At 38.3% G+C, this 10,473-nt stretch overlaps 2 protein-coding genes across 5 annotated transcripts in view; one reads left to right on the forward strand and one right to left on the reverse strand.

Annotated features, from left to right (window-relative positions):
* The window catches only part of LOC107686049 (glucagon family neuropeptides-like), an 8,825-nt gene extending 6,115 nt beyond the window's left edge, over window positions 1-2,710 (reverse strand). Inside the window, exon 1 of one of the 4 annotated variants that reach the window (XM_016482875.1) lies at window positions 2,601-2,710. In XM_016482875.1, coding sequence (XP_016338361.1) covers window positions 2,601-2,638 — 38 coding nt within the window. In that variant the 5' untranslated portion in view covers window positions 2,639-2,710. Of the gene's footprint in view, window positions 1-1,466; window positions 1,535-2,248; window positions 2,372-2,600 lie in introns of those variants that run through there. The other 3 variants (XM_016482879.1, XM_016482878.1, XM_016482876.1) reach the window with 3 other exon arrangements.
* yes1 (YES proto-oncogene 1, Src family tyrosine kinase) overlaps window positions 1,877-10,473 on the forward strand; it is a 33,045-nt gene continuing 24,448 nt past the window's right edge. Inside the window, exon 1 of the mRNA XM_016482874.1 lies at window positions 1,877-1,957. The gene's annotated coding sequence lies outside the window, so the exon portion shown is untranslated. The remainder of the gene's footprint in view (window positions 1,958-10,473) is intronic.

The following is a 10,473-nucleotide window of genomic DNA, read 5'->3' on the forward strand; positions in this document are numbered from 1 at the left end:
ACGGCAGCCATAGTGCGCCAGAACGCCCACCACACACCAGCTTATTGGTTGGAGAGGAGACAGAGTGATGAAGCCAATCAGCAGATATGGGGATGGTTAGGAGGCCATGATGGTCAGAGGCCAATGGGCGAATTTGGCCAGGATGCAGGGGTTCCACACCTACTCTTTTTCGAAGGACATCCTGGGATTTTTAATGGCCACAGAGAGTGAGGACCTCGGTTTAATGTCTCATCCGTTATTTTGTAAATTTCCTACCTTAAATATATCAAAACTTAATTTTTGATTTGTAATATGCATTGCTAAGGACTTCATTTGGATAGCTTTAAAGGCGATTTTCTCTGTATTTTGATTTATTTTTGCACCCTCAGATTCCAGATATTCAAATAGTTGTATCTCAGCCAAATATTGTCCTATCCTAACAAACCATACATCAATGGAAAGCATTTTTATTATCATTTCATTTTGATCAAATTTCAATAATAAAAAAAATTGGACCCTTATGACTGGTTTTTTGGTCCTGGGTCACATATTAGGGATGTAAAAATATATCGTGTCACAATATATATCGCAATACAAAAATAGTGACAATATGTATATTGGTTATAGCAGACCTAAAATAAAAGTTAAAAAATCAAATATAGTAATGGCACAACAAATATGGGAAACTCAAAAGGTCACACATTTGAGCTTCCATGTTTTATTATTTATATAAATAAATTAACAATTAATTATTAAATTTAATTATTTAAGTTATTTATTTATTTTTATTTAAAACACCCTACATAAACATCATATATGCTTATGTCATGGACAGAGTGTAAGTATCTGTGTCTAATATAATTTTAAATTTTTAGCTAAGCAGAATCGTGAATATTTCTATTTTGGTGTCAGCATTGCCTTGCCTGTTCATGGGGCAGAAGGACCAAGTTCAGGCCTTTAAGTCCACCCCCGATGTAATACCAAATTTTGTATTTTAATGACCAGAACTTTTTTTTTTAACTGTTCACCATATGTGTTAGAAGTATTCATTTTAAAACTTGCCATTTTAACTTTATTTTGGCTTTTTTTCTAAATGGTATCATGGGAGTATAGTATCTATATTTGGCAAATTATGTTACTCCTTGGGTGTCATATATTTCATGAATGGTTCATTTTATATTAGACAATTGATTACCAAGCATATCTAATTTGATTTGTGCTTCAAATATTTTAAAACATCACTGGACACCAGTGCAATGTATCCGTGAAATGTGCCCAGGATGTAGGCTCACTACTTACTAAACGTAAACGAATGCTAGAAAGCTGCAGTGATTTAAGTCCACAGGCAGATGGCGCCATAAGATTGATCTAAACACCGTACACTACGAGCCGTCTAGTGTTATTACTTATGTTTGCGTAATACAAAGGCGACCTGCAGTACTATTATGCTTAAAATATCACTGGCTCATCGTCTTTCCTCTACTTGCCAACTGAGAGACTGTGATTTCTTTCCGTTCACCATTCCCTGCGGCGGCCATATTGTGGGATGCGTTGCTGCAAGTTAAACCAATTCAGAGCGGAGGGAGGGGGAACATCTGCGGGAGTCCATCCACTATTCCTAGAGCTGTCTTTTGTCATGTAGCATAGCCGCATAAGCTCTACCGGTTCCGGTTTAAAGGTTTTTGTTTGCTAGGATTGGTCGCTGTTACTCTTTTCCTTTTACTGCAACACAAGAACAAAACCAAGTAACGTGACTGGATTAATAATATCTATCACGGATTTTCCCTCTATTGGGCACAGCATTTATTTATCACGTCTCGTGAGGTGTTACATGGCAAAGGAATGGGACAGACTGTGATTTTCAAGTTGAACACAACAATACCAGTTTAAGTGCAACACTGAAACATTTAACGTTACTGACGACGAAGCGGTCGGAAGGCGTATGTAACCTCAAGAAAAAATTACCGATTCGGCAAAGGTAAGAAAACCGATTCGGTTCCTTTCGTGAAAGTGTAGTCAACTGGCCTAGTCTCCTCTCGCCTTTGATTTTGTGTGAAACGAGTGTGTGATTGTGCTTGAAAACAACAGTGGGCGCTTAGTTCTGTGTTTTCTCCTAACCTGAATACAAATCTCTGCGGCAGACGCGTTCTTGTCCCAAAACTAGTTGTATTTCTCGAAAGAAGTTTCGAAGCCGCCCGACTAACGTTAACGTTACCGTGTTCGCTTCGACAGAGACCGAGAATGAAACGTGGCTCCTCAAAGTTCCCACCTGGACCGTAGATTTCCGAGGAAACGCTGTAAACGTCCCGTTCGCCATTAATCGGACGTTATTGTGAACGCCAGTACTTTGAAACTCGTGTATACTCGCATTTCTGTCTGTTTATGAGGATTTTGTAGACAGATGTCCACAATGCAGGCCTGTAGTTTACATACACGCCACAGGGAACATGGGGTGATCCATACTTTGGACCAGTGTGTGAACGACTCGCTTTGACATAGTGTAATTCTTTATCAGTAAACTATGTAGGCTAACTTTCCGCCATTAAGTCTTTATACAATTTCAGATTTTAATGACGTTTGAGAGGGACTCGTGATCGGTTGTGCAATCTTAACAATTAGACCTCTTCTCCAGTGTGTTGTAGTTCTTGCAGTTAACCATCCACTCCAGTTTGTAGGTACTCTCAACATCCGGGCATTTCACACCATTTTCGGTTGTTTACAGTGAATAATTAATGAAAGGATGTCATAACAAAGCCGAGTTCTTGCGTGCGCAAGCGCCTGATTAATCCTCCTTTAGTAATCCTTCTGTGGGCACAACCTCTGCCCCACTGCCTGATGCTGACTTGACTCTTGAGTGAAGGGAAGGATGCCATCTTCAGCTCTCTGATCTGTTTCCTTTTGATCCTGTCTTCTGTATACTACATGTTACTACCACTCATGCAGGTCATGGCCCTTTTGTGAAAGATGCTTTTTTAAAGATCATTATTTTGTGTATTTGGTGTAACAGAATATGTTGACATGCTTTAATGTTTTGTTGTGGGTGAGTCTTAACTTTGATAAAGAATATCTCTTTGGTTTTGAGACTTTAGTCTTTGCAACTTCAGGGATCTTATCTATTCACGAACAGCTTGTAACACTCCAAAGAGAAAGGAAAACTTGAAATCGCATCATATGACCCCTTTAAAGCATGTCAACATATTCTGTTACACCAAATACACAAAATAATGATCTTTAAAAAAAGCATCATATGACCCCTTTAATAATGTAAAAGACAAATATAGCAAAACAGACTTCAGAACTTCTCTCTCTCGTTTTCTCTCTATGCAATGTTATAAAAAATGATATCACTTTTATATTTAACTTTATTTTACTGTAATATTTTTGAAAGTGTCTTTTGTTCACCAACATTGTTTATTTAATAAAGTAAACCAGTAATATAGGCTAGTTAAATATTATTACAATTTGAAATAGGTATTTTGTATTGTAATATATTGTTTTATATTGCAATATTTCAAAATGTAGGCTAATTCTTGCAGATGAAAAAGCTGAATTTTCAGCAGCCATTACTTCAGTCTACAGTGTCACATGATCCTTCAGAAATCATTCTAATATGCTGATTTTATACTCAAGATCAACAAGAATTATTGACAACCCTGACAGAAATTACAGTAAAGATTCTGTTGAATTTTTCACCAAAACCAGGACCTGAAACCAGAAAATCCCAGATTTAACCAATATGCCACAAAGATGATTAGCTTGGTTTCATTTAGAAGTTTCCCACTCTCAGTTCAGGAACTGTCTATGTCCCTTTATGACCCTTTATACACACACACACACACTCACTGGGAAGACCATGTAAATATTATAAGACAAGGGATTTTAGCCTCAAGACCAGGGGTGCCCAAACTCGGTCCTGGAGGGCCGGTGTCCTGCAGAGTTTAGCTCCAACCCCAATTAAACACACCTGAACCAGCTAATCAAGCTCTTATAGGCATACTAGAAACTTACCAGCAGGTGTGTTGAGGCAAGTTGGAGCTAAACTCTGCAGGACACCGGCCCTCCAGGACCGAGTTTGGGCACCCCTGCTCAAGACTGTGTACATAGAATGACAGTGATCAGTGATGCTATTTCTGTACCAATGTTAACTAATATGCAGAGCAGGGTGTTATTTTGACAGGGCTAAAAGTAGTATTACATGGACTACAAATGCATTGGTTAAATCTCTGTCTATGCTAAAGATGTATCTATGTATATTCATGATTCTGGCAGGGGTAGAAGGGGGTTGACTATGGTGGTTATGGGTCTATGCATCCCTCATGTCCATCTTTTTCTGTCCTCCCTCACCCTTTGCTCCAGCCTTTGACAGGCACAGCAGGTGGCTTTTGTGGTATGAATGGACTCGGAAGGAAGTTTGTCCCCCTACTTGCTTGGCTCTGATTGGCAGCAGCAGCAGAATGCCATGGTGATTAGGCCATTCCGCAGTGCTGTGAGTCTGCCAGAGCAACTACAGTGTTACACTTATTGTTCAGCAGTCAGCTCAGCCAAGCTCTGTATTTACTAACACAGTGTTTTCACTGAAAACCAGAATGTGTTACCTTAGGATGAGGATTTGAGTTGAGATTCAGAGATCGTTTGGGATCAAGAAGTATCAGATTTATTTTCAAGTTTAATGCAAAAAAAGTGCAGGTTTCTTTTTTGAGTTCATGACCATTTCCTTGTTGCATTGTGTTGTTTGTCCATATGGTGGGTGGACATGGAATACAACAGAACTGTACAAGATCAGACTTGTATCATTGGTTATGTAACTTCAGTGCTGGGACGGCCTGCTTTGAACGAGCAGATTTCACTCAGGTGGGCGGATCAACCCACCTGCCTGCTTTCTGCCAAAAATCAGAATTCACCTCCCCATTTCTTTGTTGGTTTGATTATAATGATGAAGATGACGTATCCATTTTTTACTTAGTTCACACAAATATTTATAGTTGGGGATAGTTCACTAAAAAGGGCATCATTTTCTCGCCCTCATGTCATTCCAAACCTGCATGACTGTCTTTGTTCTTCTTAACATACTATTTTTTTTTTGTCAATACAATGAAAGTGAAAATGACTTTCATTGTATGAACAAAAATGGGTGAAACATTCTTCAAAATATCTACTTTTGTGTTCATACAGGTTTGTATGAAAAAGTCATACAGGTTTGGAATGACATGATATGGGTGCTTCTCAATACTCAAATTGATGCTTCCTCATTTTCCTCACTTCTCGATCCTTGAGCCTGTGACCCATCAGGGCTCGCAAAATCGCTAGCCCGACGTCTCAGGACTATTGTTTTCCAGTCGGGCTACCAAAATGTATCACCACTCTGCCCGACGGGCTATCTTAAATGCAGATCTCCCCGCGGGTCCTTAAAAACTCCTAAAGTGAGTTGTATCAAACTTAAGGCCATAAAAACTTTTAAATACGTTAAATGGTATAAGAAATGTCTTAATTATAATTTCAAGAGGTCTTACAGTTGGGGACCGAAAGACAAGAGTCGCGATACGGCTGGATTAAACTTCAAAAGGCAATGATGTCATTGAATAAATATGAGCGCTGCACGTTTCAAGTCAAAACGCAGCGCGGATGTCTTTATTTGAATGTGTCTAAAGGGAACCGACTGTCCTCAGAAACATGTCGTTGGCATTTAAAGCAGCGTTTATAAGCGCTGAGCTGCTTTGTGTACAGCCGTTACCGGGGAAACCACAATATTTCAGCGCTCCTAAAGCGCCACCTCATGGCAGAGAATAAATTTGCATTTCCAATAAACCTTTCTTTGTGATTATGGTCAGATCAATGCAAATATCAACTCATGTTTTTACGCAGCAAACCCATAGTTGTAAATGAGAAAGAAGTTAATGTGCCTTCTAAAAATCTAAACAATTAAGACTAATATTTATACGTTTTAAATTAACATAATTTATATGCTTTATTTATCCCTTTTTCATAAAAATGGTCTAAAGGCTCAAATGCTGTTGTATACGATTTTTGTTTTTGTAAAAACCTGTATCTGAACTGTAAATCATGCAATTTCATGGCTCAGTACTGTATGTTACCACAGACATTGTCCAACCCCACTCATACTGTTCATTTTACTTGTGCAGCTCTTAAAAAGGGTCATAAATTGCCTTACATTTATTTTTTTAAATTCTGCAGATACCCTGTAAATAGTGAAATAAAATTCCTTCCTTCATATTTGTTGATGTTTGTGTATTGAAAATATTTTTGATTGACATTTAAACTCCTATCTGATTTATTTATTTATTCTTATTTTTTTAAAGGTCTTTTTTATTTGGGCTAGTTAAATTAATTTTCGGGCTACCAAAATTTGAAGAGTACCTGCCCGAAGGGCTACCAGGGATTTTGAAATTTTGTGAGCCCTGCCCATATTTGATATCATAGTTCTTGAATAATAATAATCCATGTGACATCAGTGATTCAATCTTAATTTTATGAAGCTACGGGAGTACTTTTTGTGTGCAAAAAAAAAAAAAAAAAGGCTTTATTCAACAATTGCTTCTCTTCTGTGTCAGTCGTTCATTAGAGTACCACGATGCATGTGAAAATGAAAAGTATTCTTATAGCTTCATAAAATTAAGGTTGAACCACTGATGTCTAATGGAATATTTTAACGATGTCCTTCTGGGCCTTGAATGTGGTAGTTGCTTTGTTGTCTATGCGGGGTCAGAAAGCTCTCGGATTTCATCAACCTTTAATTTGTGTTCTAAAGATGAACAAAGGTCTTATAGGTTTGGGACATAAGGGTGAGTAATGAAACATTTTTTGGGTGAAATATCCCTTTAAGGGTAGATCCCTTGAGCGCAGCTAATGATGCTTTGAAGTGACACTGGAGTGATCAAAAATATTCCAATATACCAAAAAAGTTTCGATTCCTCCATCCTAATTTTCTTTCCTTGCATCCTTCTCTTGCATCCTAAGGGTGGTGGAGCTAAGACGCAAGGAAAGGAAACAAGGATGCACAAATAAGAAATGAAATACACAGTTTCCATTTTTGGGTGAACTAATAAGTTTAGATGGGAGAAGGTATCACCTTTAGTAGTACTCATGCTTCAGGTGATGCAATATGAAATCCCAGTCATTGTTAATGCAGTGATCAAGACCTGGGACACGTACCACTGCAGACACTGAAGAAAGCATACATTCAAACAACACGCATGGATCTCTGCAGAGCTGTTGATTTTCTGTCCTTAATCCATTTGATCTGACTAGCGCTGGCATGAGGACCCGTGTTTCATGTCATGTGGCATTCTGATGCTCTGACTGTTTAAAGGGGTCATATGATGCTTTTTTTAAAGATCATTATTTTGTGTATTTGGTGTAACAGAATATGTTGACATGCTTTAATGTTCAAAAAACACATTATTTTTCAAATACTGTACATTATTGTAGGAGGAAAACTTGAAATCGCATCATATGACCCCTTTAATCAGGTCTGTGTGCAAATGTGTCTGACCATCACTAACCGTGTCACTGTACAGCCGCCATGAGCGAGGACTCGCGGCCGTGTCAGCTCACTCTCTCCAGTCATGCACTCACTGGAGCAGTGGGATTGACATTTCTAACAGAGCGCTTTTCGTGGCTCTCATCAGCACTGAGGGGATAATGAGACATCTCATAATTGGAGAGTTCATATCACTGACTTTGATTAGAATGTGGGTCAGATGATTGGTGTGTAATATGATTTACAGAGGACGGAAAGGACGTGTCAATACATGACGTCACTGATAAAGAGGGAAAGGCATGAATGATTTTAGTCCCATAGTCCCAAGCTGCTTTTGTATGCAACCATTTAAAAGTTTGGGTGAGTTTAAATGTATTTATATTTTACAGGCCTGTTGAATTCTTGAGTCTGGTTGGCTGACGAATCATTTTCAGGGAAACGCAGTGCTAAAGTAGTTCCAGGCAGATCTCGACTTTATTACATATCCATATCGTTTCACCAAATGATTTCAGTTATTTCGAAGGTCCTTACAGCCTACAACAGCAAAAAAAAACAACAACGACACTGACAAAGCTAATAAATGTAGTAAACAATAAGATAAAACGTACACGTTTTGGAATTGCAACGGAGGCATTGGATTAGATGCGTAAGAAATTAGTCCTACACACAAATACAATGTCGAACAATGTCTTTACGTGCTTACCAAGATTGCGTTTAATATTTGTAAAATATGATTACAAATTAAAATGGTCTGTTTTGATTTATTTTAAAACTTTTTTCCTGTGATGGCAAAGCTGAATTTTCAGCATTACTTCAGTTTTTAATGTCCTAATATTTTTGTGGAAACTGTGATACATTTTTATTAGGATTGTTGAACATTGAAAAGAACAGCATTTATTTCAAATAGAAATCTTTTGTAACATTATCAGTGTCTTTACTGACAATTTTGGTTAATTTAATGCATCCTTGCTGAATAAAAGTATTAATGATTTTTTTTTTTTTAAATCCTCTGTCTATTCCCTCAACCCTGTCAGGTCCAGCTGGATCAGATGGTGGATGACTGAAAGCTTCAGGAACCTTTTGTAATCCAACCTAACTGAATTTGATTCAGTTTGATTTCAATTCCCGTTAGCCTGGTAGAGTTCATTATGTTCTATTGTAGTTTATTGATCAGACTGCCTAGTCACATGTTTCAGCAGCTATTTATATTGCTGTAATCATGAGGGCCATTTGATATTCCTTTTAATATATCTTGGCCACTTGTTTGGTTGTTCAGCTGTTCAGTTCTTAGAGCTCAAGTGGCCAACCTGCTAATCAGTTTGGGTTGATTTACACTGCCTAACAGACGTGTGACCTTATAACAACTGGGCACGGTCAATGAGATTTATGACCCTTTGCCTGACCTCATTGACTGACTTAAAAGGTCTTTGTAATGGATAACTATAAAGGATAAACCCTGAAGCGCTGCTTCTTTTCAGTGAGACAGCAAAGCATTAGACCTATAAGAAGTGATGTCATGTCATTCCGTCCGTCCGTCCGTCCGTCCGTCCCAAATCTATCTATCTCAAAATATATCAAATCTATCTCAAATTTCACAAAACATTTACTATTAAATTGTGAAACTTAAATTGTTTTACAGGGTTTTCCCCCCATTTTTAAAAAATCTGAAATAGTTTTCTTTTTTTTTTTATTTCATTGTTTCAAACCCAGGATTTGCCTGTTAGCGCTTTGTGTTGTGCACAACTTGAAGGATCAGATATGGATTTGAGAATTGGAGGGCAGCTAAGTAGACATGCTCGACCATGTGGCTTTTTCATGTTTCAGATTTCTAACAGGGCACAGGAAATCTTTTTCGCCTTGAACTGCTATCATTCTTTTATGAATTATTTTACGATGTCCACATGCATCAGTGACCTTGCATGGTTGGTGTGGTCCGGGTCTGTGTCAGCATCATCGGGGGCCTTGCTGTCCTCTAGAAGATTAGACAGTGCAACTAGAAGGATTAAATACCTTCAAGACTCAGATCAGGGGATTTGAAATGAGGAACCCCATGCACCCTCACACTGGGGCCCGGATCCAGGTCTTTTGCACTGCGGTTAGCCTAAACAGAGCACTAAATAAAATAACCCTTAAAGCTCATAATGAGCCTAAGCTTCCATCCTGCGGTAGTGTTGGGGACAGAGAACGGAGGAAATGTCTAAAGGTAAATAAGAAGATAAAGTCCTGTTTACGGCTGGTATTAAGATTAATTTTGGTCAATCGCATCACAAGTAGAAGAGGGAGACACATTCCTATTTACACTTTGTGTTTAAATTTGTCACCTTTTTTAGCCACCTGTTTTCTGCTCTTTCAATCTGATATTGTGAAATAAGCTAGCGCAATTTACATAAGAATGTGAAAGTTCACTTGTGTTCTCTCAAAAGTCCACTCGTGATCCGATTGGCAAAATCACATTTTAATACCAGGTGTAAACATGGCCTATAAGATGTTCCTTGATCTCCAAGCTTTCTCTTCAACACTTGTTGTCCCAACCCTGATTGCTGAGCAAGTTTTAGTGACTTAAAGGGGTCATATGATGCGATTTAAATTTTTCCTTTCTCTTTGGAGTGTTACAAGCTCTTGGTGCATAAAGAAGATCTGTAAAGTTGCAAAGACTAAAGTCTCAAATCCAAAGAGATATTCTTTATAAAAGTTAAGAGTCAACCACGCCTACCTAAAACGGCTCGTTCTAACACGCCATCACATACCGACTTCACTATGTGGAAATATTAGCATAATGCCACCCAAATGTGCACGCAAAGAAAGAAGGCGTGTTTTCAGGAACAGCGGTAGTGTTGATGCAGCCATGTCAGGGAGACGCTGTGTGATTCAGTGCGAAAGCAAAAGCACTTTATTTGGCCTTCCGGAAGTAGATGCAATTAGGAATCATTGGTTAAGATTTATTTACAACAGAACAGCAAAACCCAGATGTTCGAATTTGTGCAACGCATTTTATG

The sequence above is a fragment of the Sinocyclocheilus anshuiensis genome, unplaced genomic scaffold (assembly GCF_001515605.1).
Source record: "Sinocyclocheilus anshuiensis isolate Anshui unplaced genomic scaffold, SAMN03320099.WGS_v1.1 scaffold930, whole genome shotgun sequence".
Taxonomy (NCBI): Eukaryota; Metazoa; Chordata; class Actinopteri; order Cypriniformes; family Cyprinidae; genus Sinocyclocheilus; species Sinocyclocheilus anshuiensis.